The sequence below is a fragment of the Lacerta agilis genome, chromosome 12, assembly GCF_009819535.1.
Source record: "Lacerta agilis isolate rLacAgi1 chromosome 12, rLacAgi1.pri, whole genome shotgun sequence".
Lineage (NCBI taxonomy): Eukaryota > Metazoa > Chordata > Lepidosauria > Squamata > Lacertidae > Lacerta > Lacerta agilis.
Window position 1 is genome coordinate 11,212,251 of NC_046323.1, and position 20,911 is coordinate 11,233,161.

Below are 20,911 nucleotides of genomic sequence, written 5' to 3' on the forward strand. Positions count from 1 at the left end.
GCTTAAATAGCTCTAAAGGGTGGAGGGTAGCCAAATTCATGAAGGACTAAGCTTTCAATGCCTATTTGTCATGACGGCTGTACACTCCCTCTAGCATCAGAGGCAGCATACCTCTGAACTCCAATCGCTGCAGGCATGTGGCTCTGCCACTGGGGGACACACAGAATCCTGGACTAGATAGGGGGGTCAGATCCAGAAGGGCTTGTGTTAGTTTAGAGACAATTTCATCTAGTTCACGACGGCTTCATCGTGCACCTGACGTAGTAGGTGTTGGCCTCCAAAGTTTGTAGCATTTTAAAAAGGCTTTATGTCCTTTTCTAAAGCAGGCATTCAGAGGAATAAGCCATTCTCACATCTGTAATCACTGCTATAATAAAACGGATAACCAAATGATTTTCTCAAAAGTCCCTGGCCACTGGCCAATTATAACCACACACTTGGTGGTTCCTGTTAATGGTTCACCACTTCCCATTCCCACCGCTGCAATTCCCATTTCCTCTTTTCACCCTCTCGGTCTTCTTAGCAGAATGCAAAGCTAATAATAGAGACAGTTGTTATAAAACCGCTGTACCGTTTGGTACTGTCCTATAAAGGTTGAACAAAACAACAGCAACATTTACCTTGTTACTTTGGTATTCATAAAACACTGCTGCAAAGTGTCTGCAAGCCTTTGGTGCACTAAGGAGTAACGAATAAACGCCCTGCCCTTACCAAGGGATGTTCTCAGCTGGGGGTGGAAAAGACAATCACAGAAAAAAGTGATTATTATGTCATAATGATCAGTAACATATTCTCCCCAGCCAATGTTTAGCATTAAAAACCAGAAGTCAGTAAGGTAATCTCTAGTTTTACATTGATAGGGCCGGAGCTGTTAGACAATTACTAACCTTACGCTAGGTCCTTATTTTATTTATTTATTTATTTGCAAGCAAGTGGGGGATTGCCTGAATTTTAGACCCATCTTTATGGCCCCAGATGGCCTTGCATCTGGTGCTGTACTTGTAGGCATACCAAAGTGGAACCTTGTTACTATAAAGAGAAGTTATTTCTATAAGCAAATCAGCTTATAACTGGGAAGGCTCTAGGGATATATTGTAGCCCTGTTGAGCTTATTAAACTAAATCACCATTATTGGCTGCCCTTTTTGCTACAAAAAAAGCTCCGGGATGATTTCTTCTAATTAGGAGAACGCAATAATAGTACCCATCTTCAAAAATGGCCAAGTCAATGATCCAGGAAACTTTACATCCATTATCTTGTTATCTATTATGGGGTCACCATATACTAGGTACGCTGAACTCATTTTTTTGAGTTCAAGAATTTACCCACTGGCTCTCAAGTGGCATTTAGAAAGAACAGTTCAATTCAATATAATTATTTTGGGTTTTCTCATCACACTGAAAAATACGCAGGGGCCCTTTTTGCTGTCTTTATGGATCAAAAGGCAGCTTCCGAGTTCCTTCTCCAGGGTTAAGCTATGGCAGAACCTGGACAACATTCCTGCTGATGATAAAAGACCTTTCTATCTCATGAAGGTTTGCATAGTAAGTCTTTTACAGATTAGATGTGGCAATCACGGACAGCTCACCCAGGATATCCTCATGTCAAAGGGAGTTAAGCAAGGCTCCTTAATCTGTTCTTAAATGAACTTGAAAATGTCTTAAATGACCAAAACTAAGCAACAGGAAAGCTTGTAGTCTACTTTATACCAATGATGCTGTTATTCTTTCCACTCCAGACCTGGGATAAGGCAGCTGTTGTCTTAAGTTTTCATCTTATTGCAAGCTCAATTGTCCACAAATCAGCTAGACAATAAAATATTTTAGTATTTTAAAAGAGGTTTTCGCGGTGCAGTTGGGTGCTAAATTACTAAATTATAGAACAGATTAAAATTTCCACTATTTGGGGGTGGTTTTCTTGGGCTACACACCCTTGCTTCTTAGGAAGCTTCAGTCAGTCATTCTACTATGCTGTTTCTTTTACACCAAAGGGGGTCAGTATATTCCTGAAGCTATTCATTGTCAGTGCTCATATAGCTGCGTAAAGGAGCTGAGAAGGAAGTGTCATCAAATTTAAAATGCAATCAAGCTATTTTTTCATGTGTTTCTTTACATATACCAAGTTATATTATTGGAAGCAGGGCAGTGCCCTTTTGAGAGCTTGGTTAACAGTCTTAAAGCTTTGGCTTAAGATCTTTAAGACGGTAGCAGGGCTGCCTAAGTATTTACCTGAGGATAGCCATTGTAGACAAAGTCACGTTGCCTCAAAAGCTTGTTGCGACACCCTATTCCCTTCTTCAAATGGGATTTGATTCTGCATTAGCCCCAGTAAATAAAAACCTCTGGGATGTTTCCTTACAACACCTTTTGGCTCACTCATGCGCAAGCTGCTTCCCTTGTTCCTTGGGTAAAGGAGCAAAATATTAAGGTGCTGGGGGTGCGTCCCCAAGGGGGCAGGGCCTGCCATGGCCGGGCCCCTCATGTGCCGCAGCCTCTCTCTGCCCCAGGTTGGGTTTGACCTACCGGTAGGAGTGGAGCACTGGGCTGCCATGCAAGGAAACTGACTCTGCAGCTCCCTCATGCACCTGAGCCAGGCTCTGATGATGGAGCCTGTTGTGGAAGCGTCTGATCGCACACCCTCAAAAAAATAAAATAAATGCGCCTGGAGCTATGCCCCCCACAGCCCCCCATGCTATGCCACTGTCTTATGATGCTGCTTTTCAATTAGCTGCTTACTTTAAGGATCTGTATGTAGCCATTGGCCTTTTACTCGGGCCAGATTTGAAGTGTTGCCATCTCAAATGCTCTGCAGTAGATTTGCTGGTGTTCCCCTCTCCCAAGAGAGATGGAATCTGTGTAATGTTTATTTATGTTCTATAATTTCTGTGCTAGGGCTTGTCGGCAAATGTCTGATTCTGCTCGCCAAACGACGAGGAAGGTCAGCTTAATTTAATGCTGAATATCTGCTGGGAGAGAAAAATCTCATGGACGTCATTGATAGGGGCCAAATTTATATTGGTGGCAATAAGAATAAGGGGACAATTGAGCACCTGAAACTGAAATAATGATTTCCAGGGCCTTACCTGAGGTTATTTGTTACTTTGCACATAACAGAGCTGTTACACTGTTGGGGAAGGGACTCCCCCAGTGTGGTGTAGTGGTTAAGAGTGGTAGACTCGTAATCTGGGGAACCAGGTTCGTGTCTCCGCTCCTCCACATGCAGCTGCTGGGTGACCTTGGGCTAGTCACACTTCTTTGAAGTCTCTCAGCCCCACTCACCTCACAGAGTGTTTGTTGTGGGGGAGGAAGGGAAAGGAGAATGTTAGCCGCTTTGAGACTCCTTTGGGTAGTGAAAAGCGGGATATCAAATCCAAACTCCTCCTCCTCCTCCTGTGGTATTTTGTAAAGCACCAAGCACACAGATAACACTATACAAACATTAAGTACCTCCCCCCCTCCCATGTTGACTGTCAGTTGCACCCCTCCATTTTTGCAGACCCTGAAGCTTCCCTAGAACCAATTGCCCTTTATTATTTGGAGATGTTTACTTTTGAAACAAGGACTACAGTGAACCCTTCTAAAGCAATGCTCTTTAGTTTGTGTTAATTCTGTTTGAAAGGGCAGGAAAATTCCAGCCATTATTATTATTGACTTAAGGAAGCTCATTATGAGTCAGGGGTGGGGAACAACAAACCCTGGCACCTGATGCAAGTTCAGTGCAGGTGAGAGTACAATAGCAGGATCCAATCCATAAAAATATATGAGGAAGAAAGACATACAACCCATTGTGTTTCTGTAGCCTGCAAGAAGTGAGCGACAAGGGCAGGCTGCTACCTGATCATGTGCTCATTAGAGCACTTCCTAACATCCTTGGGCACATGCTCACAAGGACAAATGTGTGTGTGGGGGGGAGATACCACTGTCAGCACTGCTCACATGTGAAAATGAATCTATCATGTGACTTAGCCCTTCCTGGCCTGCAGTCTGAATGAAGGTAAGGAATCTAAAGGGGAGAGGGGTGAAGATACCATTTGTAGCACACTATCAAAACGTAGACCACATCTACATTTACATATATATGTTGATATAAGTCTTTGTCTTTTTCCCTACTCAAAAGTTGTCAGCCCATATGATTTTATTAACAGCTATGAAAGATGTATTGGGAAGATTCGAAACCAGGAAGATCAAGTATTTTCGAAAGACTGGAGTAAATTTATTTAAAAGACCACTGTAAACAGTTAAAATCTTTCGCAGGGATGTAAAGACACTTGTAATGTGGAATTTAACTTTGTGGCAATTATGGTTATATAATAGATTGATAAGGGTAAAAGATGCAGTAAATTTAATCTTAAAGATGGAACCCATGGAGGGAGGGAAGGAGGTCTAAGGGTTTGAAAGAACTCTGTATCTTAATGTTGGAAATCATTTTATATGTATAAAATCTTTTCAAAAATTCAATAAAAAATTATATATATATATATAAAAGAGAGAGATGTAGTAGCCCTACAGCACAATACCATAAGCACTGAAATATCCTGTGCAAAAGGACAGATCTTCAGGAATTGGTGGAAAGCTTCATATTAGGGAGCCTAGACAACAGTACCACTGGCATATACAGCTTCTGCTCCAGCTTCACCCATCCAAGTTAGACTGGCCTGTCGGAACGTTATGCTGCATGGCCCCAATGACAGATCCATGCACTTCACTTACTTCTGTAATAGATTTCACAAAGCGTATTCCATCATTGGCTCCTTTAACCTTTGCCAGACAGTCGCAAAAATAATCCCAGTAGTCTTTCCGGTTGCCCAGTAAGCTGGACTTTTCTTTCTGGTCAAACTTTGGAAGAGAAAAGGGGAAAGCGTAACTTCACACGGATGATTTGCCAAAACATTGCTTGCTCTCTTTGTAAGCATTCAGAGAAAAGAGCAGTGCATTCCCACCAATAACCGCCGGGATTTCTGAACAGACCTAAAAGCCACTGGATCAATTAACACAGGCTAACACTGCCAATATGAAACGTATGTTTATAAATGCTATGGAAACTTAACAGCTCAAGCAAAGCTGTTAGACCTAAAAATGGTTATCCCAGATTCAGCAACTAGTTAAATCAGCATACTGACCAAACCACATGTCATTCTCCTGACTTGAACATCATGGGAAAGCATCATAAACTGGTTTTAGTTGAACAAGCATAAGATGTTCATTTGTGTCACAGAATTCAATGAAACACAACACAAATTGAGTCTGCACCCGTTTGCACAGCCGCATTCTGGAGGATTGTGGGTTTTGTTGGTCATAGCAGAATGCAAGAGAACCCAGGGAATTATTTTTACATACGTATTCCTGTAGATTATTCTGTTTTTATGAACGAGATTTAGAACACACAGCAACATGTACTGTTACGGTTCTAAGGCAAAAAGGTGCACTTTCAAGGACAAGTTACACAATATTCCAATAATAATATTAATAATAATAATAATAATAATAATAATGCTTTTGACCTTTTAACACATTTTAATATGTAGATTTTCCTTGGCCAGTTCCCTGTTTAACATCTCTTAATATGTATTCTAGTTATCAACCTCTTCATTTAGCTCAGGGGTCAGCAAACTTTTTCAGCAGGGGGCCGGTCCATTGTCCCTCAGACCTTGTGGGGGGCTGGACTATATTTTTTTGGGGGGGGGGATGAACGAATTCCTATCCCCCACAAATAACCCAGAGATGCATTTTAAATAAAAGAACACATTCTACTCATGTAAAAACACGCTGATTCCTGGACCATCTGCGGGCCTGATTTAGAAGGTGATTGGACCAGATCCAGCCCACGGGCCTTAGTTTGGGGACCCTTGATTTAGCTACTTTAAGGAAAAGCTTTCAGGAAATAGTCCGCTTGTAAATGCTAACACTACTTACTTGCAAAAGGTATTCTAGCTTGTAGGAAAATTTGTGCAAACTAATACAGTCATCTGTAATTGGTTCTCCTACTTCTGTAAATTCTTTGTTCAGTTCTGTAACAGCATCTTTGGAGAAAAACAGAAAGCACCATTTGTGAATTTAAACAGGAACAATGTGAATAACTGAAATGAGAATCTCTTTTATGTCCATCAATATATTTTATGTTTCATACAGCATCTTACACAGGGTCAAGAGTTCAAGAGACATAAAATGCCAAATGGAGAAAACAAATGCATTGGTCAGGGCAATACTGGTGTGAACTTGGCAGGAGTTGCAATAGTTGCCTGATAAAGGTTTGGAGAAAGAAGTACCGTAGTTTTTGCACCATAAGACTCACTTTTCCCCTCTTTAAAAGTAAGGGGAAATGTCTGTGCGTCTTATGGAGCGAATGTGTGGTGATCTCTGGCTCCCTTTCCGGCCCCACCCCCTCGCCCAGGCCTCCATTGTTGAATGTTCTGCAGACGGAGGCTGTTTGTTTCCCAGCGACATGTGACTGGCTGATTAGATTATCTGTCTGGAAACTGTAGAAACAGCTCCCTTTCCTTTCTTAAAGAAGCTGCAGAACTGTGAGTTGAACCCCATAAAAACAGGATTTTTTCCCTTTGCAAAGTAAGCTCAACAACTTTGAGCTGATCCTCAAAAAAGGGCCCTTTTCTCTTTGCAAAAGAAACTGCACAACTTTGAGCTGACCCCCCCCCCCCAAACGGGGCTTTCCCCCTTTCCTCCTCTAAAACTAGGTGCATCTTATGGAGCAAAAAATACGGCATTTAACCACAGCTCTTGGTTCAGATGACAAACCAAGCTGTAGCTAACCAAAAGCAGAAATTAACATTTTCATACTCCTTCTTCCAGCCATGGGACAGGAGAAGTGAGTAAGGACACGAACCCAAGTTTAATTCTGGTTCATTCCCCTTGTGATAACTTACACAGCCACTGAGTTCACCTAGATCACATTGTACCTACATTTTAAAAGTAACTTTCCCTATGCTCTGGTTTAAGGCTATAATGCTGAACAGGGAGCATGAGAAGCACCCATTGAAACATTCCCTTCAGAAGGTCTGAAACAGGCCACCGGAGACATCATCGGCAGGTATTTCAGAGATGCATATCCTGTCTTTTGCATATGCCTCAAGGCAGTTAACAAAAATGGCAACGTTTTGGATACCACACACAGGCTGCTGAAACCTGAGCGCAGTAGCTGCCTGTGCAAATTGTCTCTACACTTAAAAAAAAAAAACTAGGATGGAAGAAATGGAGCAATTGTGGTGGCCTGGAGAAAATAGCCAATTTGAATGGCAAGCAATTTCACACGATTCCATGTTTTATTCTGCTTTTATCATTTACCCTTCTCCAATTGCTTTATGCTGTGTAGCTGTCTATAAATCAATCAATCTAACAACAGTTCTTGCCCTCTGTTTCTTGTAGCCTCTGTCCCAACACAACAACATTCCTGTCTCTCCCTTTCCCACAGAAGCACAAAATCACATCACGATACAACGAATGTGTCAATCACACCCAGGCAGCATTTTACCCTGCAAATCCCGAATAATCCTCTGCAGCTGACTTTCTTCACCACTTCTGGCCATTGCTGAAAGCAAAGGTGCACCACTCGACTCCTCAGCCAGCTATGCAAAGAGGGCAAAATTTGTATTGTTGGTGGGCATTTGGTTAGGAGTGATTAGTTGTCTTCGCAGCATCTGCAAGGGAAGGGAAGAGAAAGATTTCCTATTTACAAATTCTGCTACAGGCAGCTATTATGGTATTTTGGATTTTTAAATCATGATTACTGCACTATACTTTTTAACATTTTTTTGGTCTAATAAAGGTAGTGCCCTCATATGGATTTTGAAATCATCAACAATACCTTTATTTTTTTCTTACCAGTGGAACAATTTTCTTCTTTCTCTGTCCATTGATTTCAGTGGAAATCTAAATTGAGCCACTGCATAGAAGTGAACGTCAAAAGAGAAACAACTCATAGCTCTGTTCACTTTTAGATTCCATGGCAGTTTTCAGTGCCCCACCCCATACTCCCTGGAATGTGCCTTCGATGTGTTCAAAACGGTTGCATTCATAATGGAAAAATTGGATTTTACAGGGGGCTCCCAAAGTCAGTGATCCACCAGAGGTGAGGTTCATCACCTGCGACACAATCAAAAAGGCCACAGTAGCCACGTGACTGCTCACATGGCGAGCAGTGGTAGTAGTCAGAAGTATCATAAGTCATGTAACGTTATAGCCACATCAGGAGTTGCCAGATTAAAATTAGAACGTTGCACTTTTTGTTTAGAACTGTAAATCAATGCCAACAACTGTAAATATGTGTTTCAGACTATACTGATCACCATCCCAGCAACCACTAAGTTTAATAAATAACAAAATAAAAATACTGTCAAGAGGCCATTGGTGGTGGTGGTGGTGGTTGTTGTTGTTAAAATTTATGTACCACCCTACACCCACAGATTTCAGGGTGGTTCACATTGATAAGAGATATGCAGTGTTCGAAACTCCCATTGTTCTAGGCACATTTTGCGACAGGAAATTTCATTAAGGCGAGAAGTTTCTGAGCTCTGGGCGCAGTACTGCACCTAAGATTTCAGAGGTGTAAAACTGCAGAGTGGAAGGAAAGGAAGACCTTTTCTGCCTCCCCACTTCCAGCTACTGTCTGAAGACTGGAGAAGAGACTCTCTTAAGAATAATAGGGGGGTGGGCAGGGGAAGGACTCGACCATGTGAAAAATGAACATAATATTTTAGCTGCATTCATTCATTTTCAGCTTTGTATTCTTGTTATAAAAAAATATATGCCTAGGCAGTCTGTTGTTGCACCCGTAACCTGTTTCAGGTGCCATTTAGCTCCTAGCTTTCATATCACAATTTCTAACACTGGAGCTAGGTGCTGTGTAACTGACCTTAGATTAGATACTATAGAACAGGCATGTCCAACAGGTAGATCATGATCTACTGGTAGATCACAGATAATGTAGAACAGGCATGTCCAACAGGTAGATCATGATCTACTGGTAGATCACTGGACGTCTGTGGTAGATCACTGGTAGATCACTGGCTCCCCCCAAGGAAGCTCAGCAACTTTGGCTCCCCTAAAAAAACTCTACACCTTTGCCCTGAAGCCCCCAAAACAGGGCTTTCCTTCCTAAAAAAGCTCAACTTTGACCCCAACCCCCCAAAACATGGATGGCTTTCCTTCCTAAGAAAAGCTCAACAACTGTTATGTACTGAGTTGAATAGGATCCAAACTGCAGCAGTTTGATTGGTCCTAGAACAATAGGATTGAGATTGCAGCAGTCTGACTGGTCCTAGAACAATAGGATTGAGATTGCAGCAGTCTGATTGGTCCCAGAACAATAGGATGGAGATTGCAGCAGTCTGATTGGTCCCAGAACAATAGGATTGAGATTGCAGCAGTCTGATTGGTCTGCAGGAGCCACCCAATCCAGCTCCAGGTGGAAGTGAATCCGCACTCTGATTGGCATACAGGAGTATCCCGGAATTAGCCAATCACATGGGGCCCATTGTGTAAATAGTGTATATAAAGCAAACGTTTTGGGGGAACTACATTCCTCACTACTATGAGCTGAATAAAGAGCATGAAAGTCACACTGGACTCCGAGTATCTTTCAACAACCTTGACCTGAACCCCCCAAAAGAGGGTAGATCACTGCCAGTTTTTAACTCTGCGAGTAGATTGCAGTCTCTTGCAAGTTGGCCACCCCTGCTGTAGAAGAAACAACACCATCTGTCAGAAGCAAGATTTAAATGTGTCTCTGCCCCAACTCTCACTACAGAATCACAGTTACTCTTAAGATGGTGGGGGAGATGTGGGCGCCACTTTAATAAGGAGAGCACATGGGGAGGGGAGTTAAAGAGAAAGAGACTCATGTGCGCTGCTGGGACTGCTGTCTGGAAGTCACTCAGGGGCCAGGGCCACTGCTTGGCCTGTACCAAGCCTTCCCTCACTTACTTCAGGGCAGCAGCCCTGAGCAAGGGAAAGCCAATCTATCTATTTATATTTTCAGCAGCCCGCATAAACGTGGTTGCGTGCAAGTGGAATGTGCGTATGTGGGAAGGTACCTGTATTCATTGATGCATGGAGACTGCCTGACACTTCCCCTATGAAGTTTCTTGGGGAGTTCTCTACTTTAGCCCCCCACTTGTAAAATGGGGTGACGGTAACCTACATCCAGCAGAGTTGTCGTAAACCTAAATGCAATTAAAGACCACCAGGCAAAATGTAATTTTTGAAAAAAATCTAAATCATAAGCGGGCGGTATAAGTAGCAGGTGAAAACACAGCCTAGTTCATGAACAAAATAAATCTCAAAACCCCTTTCTTTAAGGCACATGGCTCACAGTTTGCTTGTATACAGAGGGGGAACACTGCCCTCAGAGAGTTTCACATCACACTATTTCAACCACAATATAGTAAAAAGTTGACACGTGCTTGAAATGTAATTTTAAGATATGCTTCTGGTACTTTATCTTGCTGTGATTTTCCTCAGGAAAAAGAGCTAGGTTAAATTCTCAACCACTGAGTGTTTCTTGGCTTCCTCGAAAATTATCAACAAAATGTGCTTTTATGGTATCTCTAGACGGGGATCTGACCATAGCTGTCGAATTTTCCCTTTTCTTCCGAGGAATCCTATTCAGAATAAGGGAATTTCCCTTTAAAAAAGGGGAAAGTTGACAGCTATGGATCTGACTCATTTTTACAAAAGGTTGCACCTTTTTTTTTTAGTTTAAGGAGAGAATAAACTCCTGACTGTTAAACCTTTGACACATTAGCAACATTTTTATTCCATCCCCTCTGCTGAGAGATTGTCTTGAACCTAAAAAATGCATCCAACTGGGAAATCTCTTCCATACCACCATTAGCCCTGCTCACTTTTGAAGCCTGGGAAATGGGATGTTTCATCTGTGACAATGAAAAGCCTGAAACCGAGAGGAGCGATAAGATATTGAACCCAGAATCAAGAGCATCAAGACCTTATATGCACTGCTCAGATAGATAGGAATAAGGTCGCTTTTGCATCTTCAGTATGTAGCAAAATTCAGCTACATATACAAAGCTGAGGATTTCTGAATTTAAAAAAAAGAAAAAAATGCAAACTGCATGGCAAACAGGTGATGCAATTCCAGAAGAGTTATAATTATTATACCCGTATTTCAGACGTGAATCGTAAGAATGGTATACATGGAGTTATACAATAATTTCACTGTTTGGGCAGAGGCTAGCAACACCCTGTCATCTGCCAGAAACTAGGCTGGCAGGATTAGTAGGCCACTGAATGTTTACATGTCAGCATTTTTAAAATCTAACAAGGTGCAACGCATTTTTAGATTCACCAGCAGCTTCCCCCCAAGCCCTTTCCAACAAATTAATTGCAAAAATAAAAGCTAACTTCCTTTGAAATGAAGAGATTTAAGTGGAAATAAAAATGCTGCTACTTTTTGGCACATCTCCAAAGAGTAAATAATACAGTGGCTGGGAGTTAAAGGTATACAGCTGCTAAGAAACAGAATGACAGCGAGGCAGAGTCAGTGTGATGTTAGGGTTGTTGTAAGAATAAAGAGAGGATCATATGCCCAAACTCCACGAACAAAGGGCAGAAGATAAGTGTAACAATAATCAAATACATGGGGGAAGAAAGCAGAACTTTTGTTTCTGAAGTGGCTGTCTTCACGAAATTAATGTGCGACACAACAGCCGGGAAGGAAATGAGATCGGGGTTGCTGAGACAGTGAGCGATGGGAGGCTTACAGAGGCAGAAACCATTTGGACCCTGTGAAGCTTAGAAGCATGGAATCGCAGAGTTGCAAGGGGATCCCGAGGGACATCTAGTCTAACCCCCCCCCCCCCAATGCAGGAATCTCAGCTAAGCTTCTCGACTTACTTCCGAGTTAAGCACGTGAACAGGATCAACATGAAACCCAACCAGATGGGCGGGGTATAAATAATAAAATTATTCTTTTTTATTATTATGAAGCCCATTTTGTTTGCTGTTGTCATTCCTCTACTGTTGATATACTGTATTATCATCCAGCCTGCCCTGAGGGCCAGTTCGGGAGAACAGGACAGCCTTACTCGCTAATTATTATTTTTTGGACATTTTGGTTATTGCCCCAATTGTGGTTTGGGCCTCTTAGTCCACAACAGGAAGGGATGAGCAGCTGATTCTGAGTATTTTATACGCCTGGGGAGCAGGGTGGGCTGCCAGCCTTTCGTTTGCATCTTCTCGTTTTCCTTGCCAAAAAATAAAATAAAAATAAAAACACCCAAAAAAGGTACCTCACCCTGCCAAATACTCTTTGTTTACTGTTTCCTAGGACAGTTCTGAACGAGACACGAAAAACTCTTATTTTTATTTTTCCACACCCCCCCCCTCAGCTGCGCCTGTTACACAACCTACTGGATGCTCTCCCACGGGAGTTATAAATAAAAGGCATCGCATCCCCGACTCACTTTGGGAGAGTTAAAACACAATCGAAGTGATTTCATCGCTAATAAGATTGTGATTATTGTTATTATTATTATTAATTCCCCCAGGGGTTCGAAGTGAAAGAAAAAGCAGTAAGGCAGATCAGCTGCTTTTAAGATTAAAAAATAAAAAAAGAGATGGCGTGAAATTATTGGATTTTTTTTTTCCCTTTTCACTTCAGTTTATCAAAGTGACATCGTTTTCTCGCTAGGGGAGAAGAAACACAACCCATTTTTCCAGGAGGCGGCGGGGCTGGGAAAAGAGCAGCAGCAGCAGCAACAAGTGGAAATAAAAAATAAACAAAAAGTTTTCGGTTTTAAAAGTTACCCTCACCACCCCACACACAAAAAAAACAACAACCACGCTCTTGCGCAGCCTAGTGGGCCTGAGAGCCACTTTCCCGACAAGACGACAGAGATACAAGGGCAGCCAAGGCTGCCTGGGCATAGCGGGGAAAGGGGAGAGACGCACCGCGACCCTGTCCAAAGAACAAAGTACATTACCTCGAACGTAAGGCAGCCATGACATAGGGAGACGCTCCTTGGAGTTTTCCTACAACTCCCATGATCCCTCGGAGGCCTGCAAACTCCCATGATGCCTCTCAACTGTTCTCCTTCTCCTCATGTTGTTGTTGTTGTTTTTAATTTAACCCTTTAACCGCATTCGCTGATGTTTGATATCCCGCCGTCCTTCCCTCGCAGATGAGAGTTTTCTAGACTGTATAGAAGGCAACGGAAGGATTGGTTTGTTATAGTAGTGTAGAGGCTTGCCAGTGCAACCTTAAACGTTTCTATTCAGTAGCAAGTCCCCTTTTGAGTACAGCAGGGCTTTGCTCCCTTTACGATGGCGTAGGGCTGCTTTTGGACTACAACTCCCATCATCCCTAGCTAGTAGGAGCGGTGGTCAGGGATGATGGGAACTGTAGTTCAACCCCCCCCCAAAAAAAACAACAACTTAAGACCCAAGTTTGGTAAGCCCTGGCCTATGGGGTTGTAGTTTGGGGCTTTTGGGGGACTGAGGGGTTGTGCCAAAGGCTCCACTGAAAATATTTTTGTTTTTATTTATTTTGTAAAATAAAATGTAGGCTATATGCCGCTTGATTGTTTTTTATTTTTTTTAAAACGCACACACCTCAAAGGGGTTTACAATATGAAATGATAAAATGGAGAAAATCCAGTGTCTTACTTTAAAACACACAGAAGTTAAAATACTAAAACAGATTAAAATTACCTAGACTTTGCAAGCATCTGGGTAGGCTTGGACAGCTGTGAGTCCAAAATGACTCCTTGGCTGCGCACCTGGTCCTTTAGGGGGGCACAGTTACCCCATTAACTAATTAATTAATGTTAATTAACATTAACTAACATTAGTCCCATTAAGGACTAGGGCTGCATTGGGCAGCCACTCCGGGAAATGGAGAGCCTGGGGCGGGAAAAGGAGAAAGTAAATGAGTAAAAGGAGTGGGGGGCGATCATGGAAGGTCTTCAATCTCTGAGGGAGAATGACCAGAGGAGATGTTGAAATAAAAAAGAATGATAAAAGGTTAATATTTTTAAAGATAGTAATAATAAACTGGAAATAAACAGGAGTGGGATAAGAGCGGAAAAAGTGGTCCATGAATGCAAAAGGAACAGAGATGGGGGGGGGGGACTTTTCTTACATTTATATTCCACCTTTCCTCCCCACCCTCTCGGTTTTATTCTCACAACAACCCCGTGAGGCAGGTTGGATTAAGACCTTCTGACTAGGCCAAGGTGAACATTGTGGCCGACTGGGGATTTGAACTTGGGTTTCCTATTTTGACAGGCTAGCATGTACACCACACTGGCTTGTGTTATGTGTTGTTACTTAAAACTGTAATCTGCTTTTGGTTCACAGAGCAGGAAAAACCTTGGGAGATGTTTATTTTTCCTATGACTCAACAAAGAGTTTATTTCATTCATCTCTGACTGAGGAACATACCGGTACATGTAGTTCAGTATAGGGGATAAGTAATGCATCAGGTTCCATGTCTTGCTTCTTCTCTTTTAATCATGCATCAAGACAAAATAAAACCTGCCTAACACTTCCTGTGACTTATTCTCACTTTTTGTTGTCCAGTGTGGGGTGTGGGCTGCCCAGTTCTTCTTTTCTTTTGACTTCTCTTTTTCTTTTCTCCCTTTTAGTCATGGCAGTTTCAGGTAGACTTGATACTATTGTTACTGCTGTTTGGCCAGGATAAGTCCCTCCCGTCACCTCCAGAGTCTGTTATTCAAATTAATAGGTGTATCTGAAGAAGTGTGCATGCACACGAAAGCTCATACCAAGAACAAACTTAGTTGATCTCTAAGGTGCTACTGGAAAGAATTTTTGTTTGTTTGTTTCAAATTAATAAGGCAGCCCTGCCCATTTCCAAGGTTACTTTCATTGTAAAGCTTTCAGTGAATGCTGAAGAAGCTTGAGATATACATATGGCTTTTGACATTTGAGATGTATATTTTTAGCACCAACCTTCTTTCTTTTTAAAGTTTGAATTATTTTGTTTTGCAAATTTCAACCAACAGTTACAGATCTCTCTCGTATCATTGCTACAATATATGCTTGGAAAGAAATGATAAGCATTAAAATCCAGTTGGGTTGTAGGAGGCTGTGGATTCTCAAGAAAAATGTTTATGAAAACTAGGAGCGGAAACCATACGGTATCAAGTTGATAAGATGTACTGTGGTCCCTCATCACACATGCTGGATCTCCTTGACTATCTTAACATCTTGTGGTAAGCAGTCACAGACTTTTGCTTTGCTTTTCAACTAGCAGAAGCAATCCTCAGGTCGTTTACTAGTGTTTTTCTGCATTTAAAACATGTATCCAGAGCTTAAGGAGAAAACTTGTATAACACTCTTTTCATGTACTGCTGCTGTAGGGAATCCACTAGCAAAGCAGACCACTTTCCCCACTGGGGGTGACCTTTGACAGCTGGGCAGGACTGCCCACATATCAGTCACCTGCCATCATCTTGATGGCAGATGATTGACAGATGGGTGGTCCTGCCCACCTGTCAAAGTTGGTCTGCAGAGATACTGATCTCATACCCTCCAACTTTTATCCGATGAAAATAGGGACGTCCCATTCCATAATGATAATTTTACTATTTATACCACACATCTTACAGGGTTGCCCCAGCCACTCCGGACAGCTTCCAACATGTATAAAAACGTAATTAAAAATTAAACTTTTTTTTTTTTTTTTAAAAAACTTCCCTATACAGGATTGCCTTCAGATGGCTTGGGGGGAATGGATAACTCCATACCCTCCAACATTTTCCCAGTGAAAATAGGAACATCCTACCATACCTGCCAACATTTTCCCAATGAAAAAGTGGGACATTCAGATCAAGTCAGAAACCAGGATGGCTTCTCTAAATCAGGGACGTCACTGGAAAATAGGGACACTTGGAGAGTCTGTGATCTGGCCCAGTGGCCGAAAACTGTTCTCCACACCAGGCCCATTTGGGTCCGGTTTTGGGATGGAATTGTTCTTGGTTGCCTGTTATTGGAAATGTAAGCAGGGAGTATGGTCCTGATCCTGTTGCTCAATTTCACAATGGCTTTTGATACCATTGGTATCCTCCTGGATCAGATCTATAGACTGGGAGTTGTGGAGACTGGGCACTGCAAGACTGTTTCAACTTGTGTCTGTAGGGCAGATTTCAGAGAGTAGCGTTGGGTGACTGTACCTCAGCAATTATACAGTACAGTATAGGAATCTGCCATAGGCTACTGTTTTGTTCAATGCAATTTAGCATCTATATGAAGGCACTGTTAGAGGTAATGAGGAGATTTAGGGGGAGATGTCATAAATAAGCTGGTGACAGCTCCGTTTCTCAGAGTTAGTTACACCTAGTTACATCTGAGTCAAGGGTGTCTGTGCATGACATGAAGGGGCTGGAATGACTTGGCCACTGTAACCAATGCACTGATAACCTCCAGGTTTGACTACTGTTATCCACTGTGTGTTGGGCTGCCCTTAAGGTTGACTTGGAGGCTGCAGGTGGTGCAGAACACAGTAGCTAGGTGGGACATCTGGCCATGCATGCAACATCTGAGAGGAAACACATGCAGTGGCTGCAAGTTTGATACTGAACCAGGCTTAAGGTGTTGTTATTAACATATAAAGTCCTTGGGATCAGATTACCTGAAAGAACACCTTCCTCCACACAGGCCTGCTAGATCACTATGATCTTCTGAGGATTCCCTTTTTTGTTTATTGCCACCCTGAACCATTTGGTATAATTAGCAAACCCAGCCACCTCACAGTCCACTTGCAACTTCAGGTCATTTACAAATGTTTAAAAGCACAGGCCCCAATGCCAATCCTGGGGGGACCCCACTTCTCATGTCCCTCCGTTGAACTGTTCAGCTACTCCTACACTTCTTCCTGTTCTATAATCCAGGCTGGCCTACCCATGAGGCAAGGTCAGAGAACTGCCTCAGGTGGCAGTATCCACAGGGACAGCAGATCCTCCAAGGAATGCTGCTGCTGCTGTCTTGGGAGGATTAGCCCTAAGATTAATTTAACTATTTGGGGACATAAAAATAAAAAAATAAAAAAAATGTCCAGTAGCACCTTATAGACCAACTAAGTTTGTTCTGGGTATAAGCTTTCGTGTGCATGTACACTTCTTCAGATGCACACGAAAGCTTATACCAAGAACAAACTTACTTGGTCTGTAACAGGGGTCGGCAAACTTACCCAGCCTCGGGCCTGTTCCTCCGGTGCCGATCCTGTGGTGGGCCGGAGGGCGGGGGAGCGCACGCCCATATGTGCGTGCACTCGCTTTTTCCCAGCGCACTTTCAGGTCGGCACTGCACCAGAAATAGCTTGTGCGCGTGCGCACGGGCCTCCGTAGACCCGGAAGTGCGCTGGGAATGACGCTTGCATATGTGCACAAACTATTTCTGGTGCTGTGCCAACCCGGAGAGCAGGGGTCGTCGCGGGCCGGATAATTGGCTCGCTCGGGCCGTAACCGGCCCGCGGACCTTAGTTTGGGGACCCCTGGTCTATAAGGTGCTACTGGACAATTTTTTATTTTGACTGTGTCAGACCAGCATGGCTACCTACCTGAATCTATTTGGGGACATGTTGACTGGCTGTAGCTGTGACCAGAGCCCGTGTCCAAGCATAAAATGCCGCTCAAAAACCACATGTTCAGTTTTCAAAAACACTTTATTAGGAACAGCAAAAAAACCCCAAAACAATGCAATTTAATACATAATGCTATTTTCACTTACTTGTTCATTGTACTTACGGAGGATACATTTTAAATCATTTTCATTATGGAAACTGTGAAGGTTAAAATGCCTTAAATCGGAAATGAACAGCTTTCTACAATTATCAGGGATTCATAATGCAAAAGTACAGGTCTTTTTTTAAAATGAAGATTTCGTAGCAACTCTATATATACTGTATCACTGTAGAACTAAACAAGTTTTAAGAGGTTATATTGTGGAAAGGTTTGCCACCATTTCAAGCGGACCCAAAGAGGGACATATTTCAACCACTGTGCTGCAAATTAGTAGTTGGTTTTTCTTAATGGTCAAGCCCTTATCTTAACTCTGAATAAAAACCTCAGCCTGCATTTGGAAAACAAAAAACTGCCTTATGCTGAGTCGGACATTCGGTCTTTCTCTTTAGCTCAGCATTGTCTACATTAACAGAAAGCACTTCTCCAGACAGTGGTCTTCTTACCAGCCCTGCCTGAAAATGCCAGGGACTGAACATGAAACCTTTTGCATGTAAAATATCTGCTTCTACCACTGAACGATAGCACCTCTCCTTCTTCCAATTTGTCCACATATAACAGCACATAGACAAAACTGTGCTCCTCCTAATTTCTGCATGCAAGATTTGAATGCATGTCCGTGAGTTTCCACGTGTTTGTAGCTACGTTGGGTCAAATATGCAATTGCACACGGCTGTTTATTGTGGGATGGGAGCTCCTTGTGTATGCAAGTTTTTGCAGGTTCCCTGGCATCCAAATGGCAACCTGCATCTCCTCCCCACCACCATTTCACCTGGATTTAGCCTTTCTGAGAACCCCCCCCCCATTAGTTAAAAAATAGCAACACATGTTGCTGCAACACCCATTCAATATCTTAGCGACATATTTACAATATTAACCGCCCCGACTTGTCTTGAAACACCTTGCTACTAATATCTCAACTTTTGATTTATCACACACAATACCTGGATCATTTAAACATTTCAGGGATTAGAGTAATATTTGACTATTTGCAAACAAAAAGACAGTCGATTTATCCTGTATGGAATCAGATTCTTACTTATAGTTCTGAAATTTTTAGCAGAGGTAAAGACAGAGAAAAGACTGATTCCCAATATTTGTTATTGGCAAAACAGAAGCAATTCCAAGCATGGTATTCTCTTTTGTCCTCTGGAGAAGAAGAAGAAGACGTTGCAAATTCACAGTTGTTGTTGTTGTGGCCATTCATCTAATTTGTTAGGCTGGCTGGGTCAGTTAGACTCTCCCTCTTTCAGGCGTCCTTTGCTTCAGTACATTGATGCATCCTCGTAGGGGCTCATGTGAAAAGAATGAGCTCTGGGGCTGGAAGGTGGGATCCTGCTGTGGCAAGGGGAATAATGCTTGTACAGGAGTTTCAGGTGCCTTCTGAATTTCACTCCGACGAAGACGTAGAGCACCGGGTTGAGGCAGCAGTGGCCATAGGCTATTTTGCGGCTGATGTCGAAGGCAAAGAAAACCTGCCTGTACGGTTCGCAGGGTAGGTCAATGTACCTCTGAGAGGACAAAACGTACACAGAACCAAGCACATTATAAGGTGCCCAGCTCAGGAAAAAGACCAGCACTATAGCAAATATGAGCCTTACGGTCCGGTGCCTCCTTTGAGACCGCTGTCGAAGCAGGATCTTAAGCATCCTTATGTAACAAAATGCAATGATCACGAAGGAAAATAGGAAGAAGGCAGATTGCTGGCCCAACTCCACCAGCTTCCAAATAGACGCCTCTTCGTAGTCGCAGTACTGTTTGCCATTGTGAGGTATTACATGGGTAAAAATAATCTCGGGGACCACAACTAACACGCTGCACACCCAAATGGCCAGACTCAACAGTTTTCCGCAGCTTTTCGTCTGAGTTCTCAGTGATGACAAGGGATCCACCACAGCCAGGTACCGGAGGACTGTCATTATGGTTAGGAAGATGACACCACCATAGTAGCTGATAGAGAAAATGGCGGTCACAGCTTTGCAGAGGAAATCGCCAAAAATCCACCCGTAATAATTGTACACAATCCAGAAAGGGAGCGTGCAAGAGAATGCCAAGTCAGTGATGCAAAGGTTCACGATGAAGAGGTTTGTTAAGGAGGTGAGGCTTTCATATTTCATTACGACCCACAAGACAAGGCTATTTCCTAGCAGGCTGAGGAAAAAGATGAGAGAATACAGGATGCTGGTAAACATATTCGTAATTGTGGAAACAGACCCCATCTCGCACACATTAGACTCGAGTGGAGGATAAAGTTCTGGATCATAATCTGAGGTTGCCTCAGACATATAGTCCGTCGGTTCCATCTTCTGGATGGGCTTGTCCACTTCTGAAGCTGTGGATAAAAACCCCTCCAAGCAAGGAACTTTCGCTGCGGTCAGCGGAAAACCGAAAAAGAAATCAGGACACGAGAAACAAATATACAAACTTCAAAACAGGTAGTGAAATTTAATCGGTTCTGCTATTGTACCAAGTTAGCTGTACTAAATATACCTTCTTTTTAAATTAGTCTGGATGGTGGTGGTGGTAAAATAAAGTGTTTGTATTAATTATTGTAGAAGAAGAAGAGTTTGGATTTGATATCCCGCTTTATCACTACCCGAAGGAGTCTCAAAGCGGCTAACATTCTCCTTTCCCTTCCTCCCCCACAACAAACACTCTGAGAGGTGAGTGGGGCTGAGAGACTTCAAAGAAGTGTGACTAGCCCAAGGTCACCCAGCAGCTGCATGTGGAGGAGCGGGGACGCGAACCCGGTTCACCAGATTACGAGTCTACATCTCTTTACCACTGCACCACACTGTCTCTTGTAGTACAGTAGTACCTTGCTTCTTGAACTTAATCCGTTCCAGAAGTCTGTTCGACTCCTGCAACAGTTTGAAAACCAAGCCACAGCTTCTGAATGGCTGCAGGAGCTTCCTGCACTCAATTGGAAGCAACATCGGACGCTCGGCTTCTGAAAAACGTCCACAAACCGGAACACTTACATCCAGGTTTGCGGTGTTCGGGAGCCGATTTGTTCAGGAGTCAAGCCATTTGAGTACCAAGGTACCACTGTATATACTTTATGTCCTTCATAGTATTTCGAAGCAATGTTTTTTAAATTGCATTTTAGGGAAAATTGGGACTCTCTGGGAGCTTAGCAGGGATTTCTCAATAAGAAGATGAATAATATTGGGCAAGCATGCT

At 42.7% G+C, this 20,911-nt stretch overlaps 2 protein-coding genes across 3 annotated transcripts in view; both read right to left on the reverse strand.

Moving 5' to 3' along the window:
- The window catches only part of FYCO1 (FYVE and coiled-coil domain autophagy adaptor 1), a 52,273-nt gene extending 39,221 nt beyond the window's left edge, over positions 1–13,052 (reverse strand). For both annotated transcript variants that reach the window (XM_033165087.1, XM_033165086.1), the window contains exons 1-5: positions 12,953–13,052; positions 7,486–7,651; positions 5,913–6,019; positions 4,710–4,835; positions 621–727 (exon numbers count right to left, since the gene is read on the reverse strand). In XM_033165087.1, the coding sequence (XP_033020978.1) occupies positions 621–727; positions 4,710–4,835; positions 5,913–6,019; positions 7,486–7,540 (395 nt within the window). In that variant the 5' untranslated portion in view covers positions 7,541–7,651; positions 12,953–13,052. The remainder of the gene's footprint in view (positions 1–620; positions 728–4,709; positions 4,836–5,912; positions 6,020–7,485; positions 7,652–12,952) is intronic.
- Positions 13,053–18,928: 5,876 nt separating this feature from the next.
- Positions 18,929–20,169, reverse strand: XCR1 (X-C motif chemokine receptor 1). Its single transcript, XM_033165090.1, has one exon. The coding sequence runs from the start codon at positions 20,029–20,031 to the stop codon at positions 18,994–18,996; it is 1,038 nt and encodes a 345-aa protein (XP_033020981.1). The 5' UTR covers positions 20,032–20,169; the 3' UTR covers positions 18,929–18,993.
- Between the last annotated feature and the right edge of the window lie 742 nt (positions 20,170–20,911).